This window comes from Oncorhynchus gorbuscha, linkage group LG13 (genome assembly GCF_021184085.1).
Source record: "Oncorhynchus gorbuscha isolate QuinsamMale2020 ecotype Even-year linkage group LG13, OgorEven_v1.0, whole genome shotgun sequence".
NCBI lineage: Eukaryota > Metazoa > Chordata > Actinopteri > Salmoniformes > Salmonidae > Oncorhynchus > Oncorhynchus gorbuscha.
The window spans coordinates 43,226,925-43,241,062 of NC_060185.1; the positions used below are offsets into that span (position 1 = coordinate 43,226,925).

At 41.8% G+C, this 14,138-nt stretch overlaps 1 protein-coding gene across 5 annotated transcripts in view; it reads right to left on the bottom strand.

Moving 5' to 3' along the window:
* Positions 1-1,230: 1,230 nt before the first annotated feature.
* LOC123992957 (limbic system-associated membrane protein-like) overlaps positions 1,231-14,138 on the bottom strand; it is a 1,259,555-nt gene continuing 1,246,647 nt past the window's right edge. For all 5 annotated transcript variants that reach the window (XM_046294626.1, XM_046294627.1, XM_046294625.1 and 2 more), the window contains 2 exons: positions 4,551-4,699; positions 1,231-4,186 (listed from right to left, as the gene is read on the bottom strand). In XM_046294626.1, the coding sequence (XP_046150582.1) occupies positions 4,089-4,186; positions 4,551-4,699 (247 nt within the window). In that variant the 3' untranslated portion in view covers positions 1,231-4,088. The remainder of the gene's footprint in view (positions 4,187-4,550; positions 4,700-14,138) is intronic.

Consider the following 14,138-nt stretch of genomic DNA (forward strand, 5'->3'; position numbering starts at 1 on the left):
TCAGGCTTATTATATCACTGTTCAGGCTTATTAGATCACTGTTCAGGCTTATTATATCACTGTTCAGGCTTATTATATCACCATTCAGGCTTATTATATCACTGTTCAGGCTTATTATATCACCATTCAGGCTTATTATATCACTGTTCAGGCTTATTATATCACTGTTCAGGCTTATTATATCACTGTTCAGGCTTATTATATCACTTCAGGCTTATTATATCAGGCTTATTATATCACTGTTCAGGCTTATTATATCACCATTCAGGCTTATTATATCACCATTCAGGCTTATTATATCACTGTTCAGGCTTATTATATCACTGTTCAGGCTTATTATATCATCGTTCAGGCTTATTATATCACTGTTCAGGCTTATTATATCACTGTTCATCACTGGCTTATTATATCACCATTCAGGCTTATTATATCACTGTTCAGGCTTATTATATCATGTTCGGCTTATTATATCAGGCTTATTATATATCACCATTTCAGGCTTATTATATCACTGTTCAGGCTTATTATATCACTGTTCAGGCTTATTATATCACTGTTCAGGCTTATTCAGGCTTATTATATCACTGTTCAGGCAGCCTAGCTCTGCTGTAATACAGGTTGAAATGATTAAAAACAAATCTTACAGTTAATTTCTTATATACAAACAATGGAATTCTAATTCAATTCCAAAACTTGAAGATTTTCCTAATTAGAATTTAATTCAACATAAATTCTCCACTTCATGAGTGAATTCAAGAATTGAATTGGATTTTCAAATTCAATTGCAATTGACCCCAACCTAGCACTACATTTCAAAAGCTACCGTAATTACACCCACCCCTTCCTGAGTCATCTGATGCCAGAGCATTTCTTTTCCTTGAGTCTTTATCTCAATGGGGCCTACTGGTTTAAAGGTTAGATAAAAACGCTACAAGGCTCATAGCAAATTAATTGACACCATCCATTTCAGGAGTTCATCGGTGTCCATAACAATGGCCCTTTCCTTCTATAAAGCCTATCATTTGAGTCAGACAATGCAAATGCCTGTACCTACTGGCAAGAGTTCTCCTCCCAGGGATCACACTGTTCAGATAGATTTGTCAGTGTCAATTTCCAATGTCCAGAGTTAACTGGCTAGAAAGTGTCATAGAAACCCCTCTCCTTTTCCAAAACAGATGATCATTTGTCAAGCACTCCAGAAATATATAGTATAGGACACAAATCTCCCAATGGGAATTAACAATACGTATATTCTTTTATTTGCATGTTACATGGTGATAAACACAATTGTACCAGGAAGATACTGTGTCTCAAGCGTTCTCCAAAAAGATTTACTCGTCGACATCTCAATCCACATTCAAATACAGAACACTGAATTCAAACAACTTTATTTTGCGTCGAAACATTTTCTTGTTTACCTTTACATACCATTTTTAGAAACCAATCGCAATAAATCACGTTACCATTAATCAAAGCAAATAGAAAACAGGGACGTTGCTGTGTGATGATTGTATAATTCTCTAGGAATTCCATTCTTGTGACAAAGGGAAGTACAAATGTGACATTCCTCTGTGTCCTACAATGGAGTATTATCAACAAAGTGAACTTAGGGATAGACTCAGCTTAAATATATTCTAAAAACAGTTTATATACAGGTGAGGTAAATCATAAGATGGTGGGTTACACATGTAACCATAGCTTGGTGGGATGGATAAACATGTGGCCAATGTAAATGACTGCAAATTCATGCCGCATGTACCTCTTTCAATGGCTTAAAACAAGCCAAAGGAACTCAACAGTGTGTGCAGACACACAAGCCAATTTTATACAGCGATGGGATGCAATGTTTATTATTAGAAAGAATCTAGGTAGACATATCAGTCCCCTTCAGTTCCCCAGGTGTCAGTCATAAGGGATCAGGGGCTGTATTCATAGGCAGGGTATAGCGCAGTCAGGTGAGACCCCTCATCTTGGGAAAGACTTCAGCTCAACATTTGATGGCTCACTGGCTGAGGAGACTGTCAATCACTGCAAGACCGCCCACTGCTTTCCCCCAGTGCTTTAGCTTTGACAGGTAGACACATACAGTACGGTGCTATAGTCCACATTGCCTTCCCATTCAGACATGTAAAAACACTTCCCATGAAATTATAATACATACCCCTTTATTGGAGAGTTAATAAATTATCGTCCAGAGGCAGGATGTACAGTAGGCCTTGCGTCCATTGTTTTATGGGTAATTGAAAATACAGAGATGACACACAAGATAGATTTTCAGTATAGCACTAAGGCTAACATACAGCAAGTCTGTTTTCTAGCAAAGAACTCTGACTGCTTAGATGGACAACTACCATGGTTCCAAAGCAGTATGAATACAGTGGAGGTTTTTTAAAGATGATGAGATTTCAGAGAGCATTGCTTACATTTACAGGTTGGTTTTGTGAACACACGGACTTGACAGACAGCGGTAGACAACGTCGTCATGAGGCCGATCTGTTTTTGTTGGCCTTTGTTGTTTGTGAATTCATTTTGGCATTCAGCTCACGGTCACTCTCCGTGAGCTTTCATTTTAGAAACAAAACACATCTATGTACCCAACTCAAAGAAAAACTAACACAATGTTGTAATTGGAAAGGTACAATAAATGCACAAACCTGACCTTATTAAACCCTTTTAAAAACATTGTTCTCTAGCGGTTTTACTTGTATGGTGCAAAGCGCTGTTGCCATGGGACCCGACAAGTTAATTATCAACAAATGACTGACTTATTAAGAAATGTGGACATATTAAATGTGTCTTTATATATAAGGACATTGGATTCAAGTATATACACCATTAACGGAAATGATTGAAAATAAATCCATAAATTATGAATTTCCATATGTTATTATGAAAAGACACATACAGAAAAGAACAGCACATTATTCATGTCATACATTTCTATCCAAATTCCAGCAGTATAACTGTGGTAGCTCAAAATTTATTGGAGAAAGTCGACACCATAAAAGCTAATATGGCAGGCCATTTCTGAAGCTAAATACAGTTTGCCATAGAGAAACTGAAACAGCATGTAATTGGTTTGTAATCATACAAGCAACATACACTGTAACAATAATGACTATTTTTCTTGTTACAGTGGTGAAACAAGTTATTTTTATCATATAGAGACACTTAAAAAAAAGAAGAAGTTATATACAGTAACGCATCAATATTACGCATGTTTTGTTTGATGAAGGTCAAGAAAGTAGGTCTTCCTTTTCGACATAAAAGACGATTTCACATTTCAAGCGTTTCTATCAAGGTTTGAACTGATGCAAACCATGCTAGTCCACAGTTACTGTGTTTCTCCTTTGATGAGTCCAAAAAGCAGGCAGTTAATATAGAGACAACGAGCCCTGTATCTAACATAGCTGAGGCTGTTTGCTCCCGGGTTATGATCCCAATACTCTTGAAATGAAGTATACCAAATATAACATGTTCTACTGTTTTTCTGTAATGTTGACTGGAGTACGTTGGCTCTGACATAATGCGTATTAGAAACACTTTCAAATCTATTGTTTTGTATTTTTCTAAATGTCAATTCTTGGACATATATTGGCGTATTATGGTGTGATTATGCACTGGTTACAATGACCTTTTTTAGTCTAACAATACAGTGAAATTACATTAGGAAAGTAACAGTAACTTGAATGTCTCAGTGCTTCTCATAGATATCCATGATTGTTGTACTTGACCTGAAATCCCTGCCATTTGGGAGTTTAGACTTACGTATTCATGGGGACAAAATACAATGGACCACACCCAATCACCCCCCCCCCAACTGAAACAAGCGTAATGACAGCGGAAAAGCAAGACTTCAGCATCTTTAAATGGTAATAACTGTTTCTTTTTAAAAAACAAAAAAAAACACTTTGTTCCATTTTCTCCATTTCATATTTTTTTGTTACTAAAACTTATTAATAAGCCCATTCTATTTTCTTATTATCTAGTTTGGTGCGTCGAAGCACATCAGGATTTTTGTTACGTTATGCAAACAGTCTCCGTGTAATAACCGGGTAGGTAATAACAATGGTAGGTTGGTGGTGCTATTAACACTTGAAGAGAAGGCAGGTGATGGAGGCCAGGAGGAGCCACAGTGACTGGGATAGGCAGGCGGCGCCGTTGATGTCTCGACCCGTCCCAGGTCCTGGAGGGAGAAGGAGAAGGAGAGAGAAAGATTCAGAGGAAGAGAAGTTAAAAACGAACATATTCATTTTGTTGATGTTTCATTCAATATGTCACTTCTATGTGATATAATAATGTGTAAATGTATACATTGCTATGCCTGTCTGAGTCCCTGTCTGAGTAACGGTACTGCTGCTATGACTCTACAGGAATTGATTTGTGTGTAGTCAGTGACATCTGGTGGTCAGACCATGTATTACAGCCTTTTCTAGTCCCACATCTAAACGGAATGGGCCTAGAATTTGTAACATTGTATAATGTGTCTAATTTCAGAGACATTTACTTAAGATATTTGGGGGACTGCATATTATTCCAAAGTCACTTACTATAGAGGAAGAGACTAGCATTTTGGATCCCGAGTTTGTTGGTTGCAACACATGTGTAGTTTCCATAGTCCTCTTCTGTAACGTTGGAGATCATCAGGACAGTTGTGGTCCCTACGATCTGGATGCTGATTCCCTGGGCGTTGGATAGCCTGGACAAGACGGCACATCACGTTAGGCATTATAACACAATATGCATAAGACTCAGGACATCTGATTAGTCTGCCACTTTTGTCTTTAGAATACATAATGTACAGTGCTAGTCAGCTCGTTTCAAAAGAAAAGTGAATATGAAATTCAATATCCACACAGTTCCTTTCCTACATTTACATACAAATAATGAATTATGATAACATTGGTTTGCCTTATCATAGAGTCAATTGACACAGAGCACACACAACATGACATAGACTGACCAGGTGAATCCAGGTGAAAGCTATGATCCCTTATAGATGTCACTTGTTGAATCCACTTCAATCAGCGTAGATGAAGGGGAGGAGACAGGTTTATGAAGGTGAATGGGCAAGACAAAAGATTGAAGTGCCTTTGAACAGGATATGGTAGTAGGTGCCAGGCACACAGGTTTGTGTCGAGAACTGCAACGCTGCTGGGTTTTTCAACCTCAAGTTTCCCGTGTGTATCAAGAATGGTCCACCACCCAAAGGACTTCCAGCCAACTTGACACAATTGTGGGAAACATTGGAGTCAACATGGGCCAGCATCCCTGTGGAACGCTTTTAACACCTTGTAGTGTTCATGCCCCGACAAATTGAGGCTGTTCAGAGAGCAAAAGAGCAACTCTATATTAGGAAGATGTTCCTTCTGTTTGGTATACTCCGTGTATAATAGAAACACACTTAAGGTGACGCATGAAGGGCTTCAAACTAATCCAACCTATAAGGTGCTAGGATAGCTGAGACTGACTTAAGGAAACTAATCCAACCTATAAGGTGCTAGGACAGCTGAGACTGACTTAAGGAAACTAATCCAACCTATAAGGTGCTAGGACAGCTGAGACTGATTTAAGGAAACTAATCCAACCTATAAGGTACTAGGACAGCTGAGACTGACTTAAGGAAACTAATCCAACCTATAAGGTGCTAGGACAGCTGAGACTGACTTAAGGAAACTAATCCAACCTATAAGGTGCTAGGACAGCTGAGACTGATTTAAGGAAACTAATCCAACCTATAAGGTACTAGGACAGCTGAGACTGACTTAAGGAAACTAATCCAACCTATAAGGTGCTAGGACAGCTGAGACTGACTTAAGGAAACTAATCCAACCTATAAGGTGCTAGGACAGCTGAGACTGACTTAAGGAAACTAATCCAACCTATAAGGTGCTAGGACAGCTGAGACTGACTTAAGGAAACTAATCCAACCTATAAGGTGCTAGGACAGCTGAGACTGACTTAAGGAAACTAATCCAACCTATAAGGTGCTAGGACAGCTGAGACTGATTTAAGGAAACTAATCCAACCTATAAGGTGCTAGGACAGCTGAGACTGACTTAAGGAAACTAATCCAACCTATAAGGTGCTAGGACAGCTGAGACTGACTTAAGGAAACTAATCCAACCTATAAGGTGCTAGGACAGCTGAGACTGACTTAAGGAAACTAATCCAACCTATAAGGTGCTAGGACAGCTGAGACTGACTTAAGGAAACTAATCCAACCTATAAGGTGCTAGGACAGCTGAGACTGACTTAAGGAAACTAATCCAACCTATAAGGTGCTAGGACAGCTGAGACTGACTTAAGGAAACTAATCCAACCTATAAGGTGCTAGGACAGCTGAGACTGACTTAAGGAAACTAATCCAACCTATAAGGTGCTAGGACAGCTGAGACTGATTTAAGGAAACTAATCCAACCTATAAGGTACTAGGACAGCTGAGACTGACTTAAGGAAACTAATCCAACCTATAAGGTGCTAGGACAGCTGAGACTGACTTAAGGAAACTAATCCAACCTATAAGGTGCTAGGACAGCTGAGACTGACTTAAGGAAACTAATCCAACCTATAAGGTGCTAGGACAGCTGAGACTGACTTAAGGAAACTAATCCAACCTATAAGGTGCTAGGACAGCTGAGACTGACTTAAGGAAACTAATCCAACCTATAAGGTGCTAGGACAGCTGAGACTGACTTAAGGAAACTAATCCAACCTATAAGGTGCTAGGACAGCTGAGACTGATTTAAGGAAACTAATCCAACCTATAAGGTGCTAGGACAGCTGAGACTGACTTAAGGAAACTAATCCAACCTATAAGGTGCTAGGACAGCTGAGACTGACTTAAGGAAACTAATCCAACCTATAAGGTGCTAGGACAGCTGAGACTGACTTAAGGAAACTAATCCAACCTATAAGGTGCTAGGACAGCTGAGACTGATTTAAGGAAACTAATCCAACCTATAAGGTACTAGGACAGCTGAGACTGACTTAAGGAAACTAATCCAACCTATAAGGTGCTAGGACAGCTGAGACTGACTTAAGGAAACTAATCCAACCTATAAGGTGCTAGGACAGCTGAGACTGACTTAAGGAAACTAATCCAACCTATAAGGTGCTAGGACAGCTGAGACTGACTTAAGGAAACTAATCCAACCTATAAGGTACTAGGACTGCTGAGACTGACTTAAGGAAACTAATCCAACCCATAAGGTGCTAGGACAGCTGAGACTGACTTAAGGAAACTAATCCAACCTATAAGGTGCTAGGACAGCTGAGACTGACTTAAGGAAACTAATCCAACCTATAAGGTACTAGGACTGCTGAGACTGACTTAAGGAAACTAATCCAACCTATAAGGTGCTAGGACAGCTGAGACTGACTTAAGGAAACTAATCCAACCTATAAGGTGCTAGGACAGCTGAGACTGACTTAAGGAAACTAATCCAACCTATAAGGTGCTAGGACAGCTGAGACTGACTTAAGGAAACTAATCCAACCTATAAGGTGCTAGGACAGCTGAGGCTGGGCATTGGGTTTGGTTTTGTGCTGACACACGGTAGTATAAAACATTTGCATAAAAAGGAAAGCGATTGCACATCACGAGACAGCATAATCTGGTGGTGGGGAAGCAGAAAGTTGAAGAAGTGCTGAGATCCTTCTAGCGGGACACATTGGGTGGAGTATGGAGGGACCAAAACTGGAGTATGGAGGGACCAAAACTTTAGTGGGAGACATTGGGTGGAGTATGGAGGGACCAAAACTGGAGTATGGAGGGACCAAAACTTTAGTGGGACACATTGGGCGGAGTATGGAGGGACCAAAATTTTAGTGGGAGACATTGGGTGGAGTATGGAGGGACCAAAACTTTAGTGGGACACATTGGGTGGAGTATGGAGGGACCAAAACTTTAGTGGAACACATTGGGTGGAGTATGGAGGGACCAAAACTGGAGTATGGAGGGACCAAAACCTTAGTGAGAGACATTGGGTGGAGTATGGAGGGACCAAAACTGGAGTATGGAGGGACCAAAACTTTAGTGGGAGACATTGGGTGGAGTATGGAGGGACTACAAAACTTTAGTGGGACACAATGGGTGGAGTATGGAGGGACCAAAACTGGAGTATGGATGGACCAAAACTTTAGTGGGACACATTGGGTGGAGTATGGAGGGACCAAAACTTTAGTGGAACACATTGGGTGGAGTATGGAGGGACCAAAACTTTAGTGGGACACATTGGGTGGAGTATGGAGAGACTACAAAACTTTAGTGGGACACATTGGGTGGAGTATGGAGAGACTACAAAACTTTAGTGGGACACATTGGGTGGAGTATGGAGGGACCAAAACTTTAGTGGGACACATTGGGTGGAGTATGGAGAGACTACAAAACTTTAGTGGGACACATTGGGTGGAGTATGGAGGGACTACAAAACTTTAGTCGGACACATTGGGTGGAGTATGGAGGGACTACAAAACTTTAGTCGGAAACATTGGGTGGAGTATGGAGGGACTACAAAACCTCAGTGGGATTGTTGACACCAACAGTGATGATAAGGCCAATGAAGACATGTGGTTCATGTCATGGAAAATGGTATTAGACCAAAATATCAAACCTGGGCCAGGTGACTCCCTTGACACTAAAGGCACTATGGGATTTCAGACCACATGCATGCTGTTAGATGATTGGGTGTGGTTCTAGCAGCACAGCATGGTATGGTTTGAAACAGAAAGTTAGCTGAGACAAAAACAAAATGAGGGAGGGTAGGTGGTTGTTTGGGGTGGATGGATGGGCATATAAAGCAAACGTCTAGCAATCCAAAGGTTGCGTGTTCGAAGCTCATTGCGGACAACTTCAGCGACTTTGCAATTACTTACTACTTTTTTAGGTACTTTACAACTAGATAGCATGTTAACTCACCCTAACCTAACTCCTAACTTTAAACCCTAAGCCTAACACCTAGCTTAGCGAACGTTAGCCACCTAGCCAACATTGGCCACAACTAATTGGAATTCGTAACATATCATACTAAATGGAGGAAGAAAGAGTTACATGTACAAGGTTGAGCAGTAGTGAATAGAACATTTCCTGGTCTGGACATAAGCAATTGTGTGAAGTCTGAAGCATCCAGTGAATGGATGCAAATAACACCTAGTTCATTGCACCATCATCTTCCACTGGCAGATGGCAGCACACGTCTTTTAAATGTCATATTAACTTTACGAAGTCACAGCCATTCTTTAACAGAAGGACAGATTTGATTCCAGTATTGAAATGGGGCAGAGGGCACAGAGAGGGTGACTGGTTTGAACGGGAATGTGTCAGACAATCAGGCAGACACATCTCATTCCTCGTCTCTCCAGTTGGCATGTGGGTGCATCTAAAGTAGGCTATTACAGGAAACGGTGAGTGACAGAAGTAGGATGTCTACAGGCTGTTGATAAAGGAAATCAACAAGACATGTCGAGCTTCGTAGGTGGCAGGGAAAATGAAAAGTGTTCTCAAGTGGTTGTGACAGCAACTCATGTCACTGGGGAGAAACAAAAACGCTGTCCATTATTCAACACTGTCGGAATATCAGCCCCTGAACACCACAGGAGACTGAACAAGAACCAACCTACTGTAACTAGCCTGGTTAAAACCGACTGAACTCCACGCTCACCATCGTTTCAGTTCACAATGAGCGAGTGCAGTGTTCAAGTCAGTGTTAACCAGGCTATACTGTACTACCCCCCTCTCAGGGCAGGTGCCAAGACGTGGGATGTAATCAGAAACTAGAGACTAATAGAGGACCGGGAGGTTCCAGATCAAAGGACCAAGCAGCAACAACAGTAATGAGCCTCAGAATTCCCAGTAGAAGATTAGGAGGAGCGGGTCAGTCTTGGGAAATGCTAATTGCTACACTATCAATAAGCACTACAGGATTCCTATACATCAGATGCCACTGGGAGATGTTGTGGAGATTTCAGTGGTAAAGTAGTTCAAATATAACAGCAGTCGTGGGCAGTCGTGACAAGGTCAGTGCTGGTAAGGTTAAAGGAAATGACAGGAAACAAGTTGGGGAACAAGCCTCTTGCAATGTGGAAGTAAATATGCTTGATAAGGTACGTTAACTTCATGGTTAAAGACAAGACATAAAATCAGCTGGCCGAGCATGATTTGATATGATGGTATTGTATTACATTAAGCAAGTTGTTGAAGGAGATAAAATAATAACACTGTACATCATGCAGAGGTAAGGAAGGGAACTTAAAGGGATTTCAGAGTTTCAATTCAGAGTGTGGCAGATGTTTTCTGACCTCAAATGTCAACACGAGTCCACATCCCATGCCATTGGCGGTGTAGATCCAGCTATATTACTCAACCCTAAATGAAAAGATAAGCACAGCAAATCTGGAAATTATATGGTGCTTATCTTTCATTTTGGATTGTGGCATATCGCTGGATCCGCAAAAACAGATAGCATGAGATGTGGATTTATCTCAAGAAATAACCAAGCCAGGAGTTCAGGGGAACAAAACAACTACAGTAAGATTGTAACCCACAAGGTTCCATGGTTCCTTAAGATGTGTAGGTTGTTGGCGTTGTAATAATCGAATGTCAGCCAGACAGCCGTTCGCTGTCCATGGTGCTGAAATTGCAACATGTCTACGCGGCTGCACGCCTATCAAACCGACGGCAGGCTTTCTATGGTGCCAGGGCATGGCTTTGCTTGAGCTAATAGATAAATGTTTATTGGAAGCCCTATTTGGTCGTCATTTTCTCAGGTTAAGCCTAATCTTTCACAAAGCGATACACGGTGTCACAATGCTGCCATTTAGACTGCTGGCTTGTGGTATAATGTCATTACTTGTTCAGTAATTCAAGTTGGAAATTCCAACACAGCAGATTGTCAAATACATATTCGATACAACAGAACACCAACTGATTTTTTTGTTGTCGAATATACAGCTGTCCTGGACAGGCTACCTGAACCTGCCTGAACTAGGCCGTCATCGCTCTCTTCCAGCCTGTATAAAAAGTTGTGCGTAAAACCAGTCTATTTAGTGCCAAATAATGCATTATTTTAAAATGTATTTCACCTTTATTTAACCAGGTAGGCAAGTTCAGAACAAGTTCTCATTTACAATTGCGACCTGGCCAAGATAAAGCAAAGCAGTTCGACACATACAACGACACAGAGTTACACATGGAGTAAAACAAACATACAGTCAATAATACAGTATAAACAAGTCTATATACGATGTGAGCAAATGAGGTGAGATAAGGGAGGTAAAGGCAAAAAAGGCCATGGTGGCAAAGTAAATACAATATAGCAAGTAAAACACTGGAATGGTAGATTTGCAGTGGAAGAATGTGCAGAGTAGAAATAAAAATAATGGGGTGCAAAGGAGCAAAATAAATACAGCAGGGAAAGAGGTAGTTGTTTGGGCTAAATTATAGGTGGGCTATGTACAGGTGCAGTAATCTGTGAGCTGCTCTGACAGTTTGTGCTTAAAGCTAGTGAGGGAGATAAGTGTTTCCAGTTTCAGAGATTTTTGTAGTTTGTTCCAGTCATTGGCAGCAGAGAACTGGAAGGAGAGGCAGCCAAAGAAAGAATTGGTTTTGGGGGTGACCAGAGTGATATACCTGCTGGAGCACGTGCTACAGGTGGGTTATGCTATGGTGACCAGCGAGCTGAGATAAGGGGGGACTTTAGCTAGCAGGGTCTTGTAGATGACATGGTGCTAGTGGGTTTGGCGACGAGTATGAAGCGAGGGCCAGCCAACGAGAGTGTACAGGTCGCAATGGTGGGTAGTATATGGGTAGGTAGGATCCAATTTGTTGAGTAGGCTATTGGAGGCTATTTTGTAAATGACATCGCCGAAGTCGAGGATTGGTTGGATGGTCAGTTTTACAAGGGTATGTTTGGCAGCATGAGTGAAGGATGCTTTGTTGCGAAATAGGAAGCCAATTCTAAATTTAACTTTGGATTGGAGATGTTTGACGTGGGTCTGGAAGGAGATTTTACAGTCTAACCAGACACCTAGGTATTTGTAGTTGTCCACGTATTCTAAGTCAGAGCCGTCCAGAGTAGTGATGTTGGACAGGCGGGCAGGTGCAGGCAGCGATCGGTTGAAGAGCATGCATTTAGTTTTACTTGTATTTAAGAGCAATTGGAGGCCACAGAATGAGAGTTGTATGGCATTGAAGCTTGCCTGGAGGGTTGTTAACACAGTGTCCAAAGAAGGGACAGAAGTATACAGAATGGTTTCGTCTGCGTAGAGGTGGATCAGAGACTCACCAGCAGCAAGAGCGACATCATTGATGTATACATAGAAGAGAATCGGTCCAAGAATTTAACCCTGTGGCACCCCCATAGAGACTGCCAGAGGTCCGGACAGCAGACCCTCCGATTTGACAGACTGAAGTCTATCAGAGAAGTAGTTGGTGAACCAGGCGATGCAATCATTTGAGAAACCAAGGCTGTCGAGTCTGCCGATGAGGATGTGGTGATTGACAGAGTCGAAAGCCTTGGCCAGATCAATGAATACGGCTGCACAGTAATGTTTCTTATCGATGGCGGTTAAGAAATTTTGTCTGGCAAATAGCCTACACAAATGGGCTGCAATATTCAAGGAAAATTAAATTAGGCCTAAATCAAATTAAATCCAACTTGAGAGTCTCACGTGTCTTCACCATGGCCTGTAGGTCCATGTTATGGCCCGACTGTGTTCTATACTGAGTATTGCCACTCCAGATAGTGTATAATGCACAATGTCTCAGGAAAGACTAAGTGCACAAAACATGAAGAACACCTTCCTAATATTGAGTTGCAACCCCTTTACTCCCTCGGTACAGGCTCAGTTTGTTGGGGCATTGACTCTACAAGATGTCAAAAGCGTTCCACAGGGATGCTGGCCCATGTAGACTTAAATCAAATCAAATTTTATTGGTCACATACACATGTTTAGCAGATGTTAATGCGAGTGTAGCGAAATGCTTGTGCTTCTAGTTCCGACTATGCAGTAAAATCTAACAGGTAATCTGACAAATTCACAACAACTACCTTACACACACAAACACACACAAATGTAAAAGGATGAATAAGAATATGTACACAAATATATGGATGAGCGATGGCGTGCGGCATAGGAAAGATGCAGTAGATGGTATAGAGTACAGTATATACATGAGTATTGTAGGATATGTAAACATTATTAAAGTGGAGTTATTTAAAGTAACTAGTGATACCTTTATTAAGTCTGTTTATTTAAGTGGCCAGAGATTTCGAGTCTGTATGTTGGCAGCAGCCTCTCTATGTTAGTGATGGCTGTTTAACAATCTGATGGCCTTGAGATAGAAGCTGTTTTTCAGTCTCTCTGTCCCAGCTTTGATGCACCTGTACTGACCTCGCCTTCTGGATGATAGTGGGGTGAACAGGCTTTGGCTTGGGTGGTTGTTGTCCTTAATGATCTTTTTGACCTTCCTGTGACATCGGGTGCTGTAGGTGTCCTGGAGGCCAGGTAGTTTGCCCCCGGTGATGTGTGGTGCAGACCACACTACCCTCTGGAGAGTCTTGCGGTTGAGGGCGGTGCAATTGCCGTACCAGTCGGTGATACATCCCAACAGGATGCTCTCGATTGTGCATCTGGAATAGTTTGTGAGTGTTTTAGATGATGAGCCAAATGTCTTCAGCCTCCTGAGGTGGCCCCGTTCTTCACCACGCTGTCTGTGCGGGTGGACCCTTTCAGTTTGTCCGTGATGTGTACACTGAGGAACTTAAAACTTTCCACATTCTCCACTACTGTCCTGTCGATGTGGATGGATGGGGGGGGGGGTTCCTGAAGTCCACGATCATCTCCTTTGTTTTGTTGACGTTAAGTGAGAGGTTATTTTCCTGACAGCACACTCCGAGGGCCCTTACCTTCTCCCTGTAAGCTGTCTCGTTGTTGTTGGTAAACTAGCCTACCACTGTAGTGTTGTCTGCGTGCATGGCCACGCAGTCATGGGTGAAAAGGGAGTACAGGAGAGGGCTGAGAACACACCCTTGTGGGGCCCCAGTGTTGAGGATCAGCGGGGTGGAGATGTTGTTTCCTACCTTCACCACCTGGGGGCGGCCCGTCAGAAACTCCAGGAGGACCCAGTTGCACAGGGA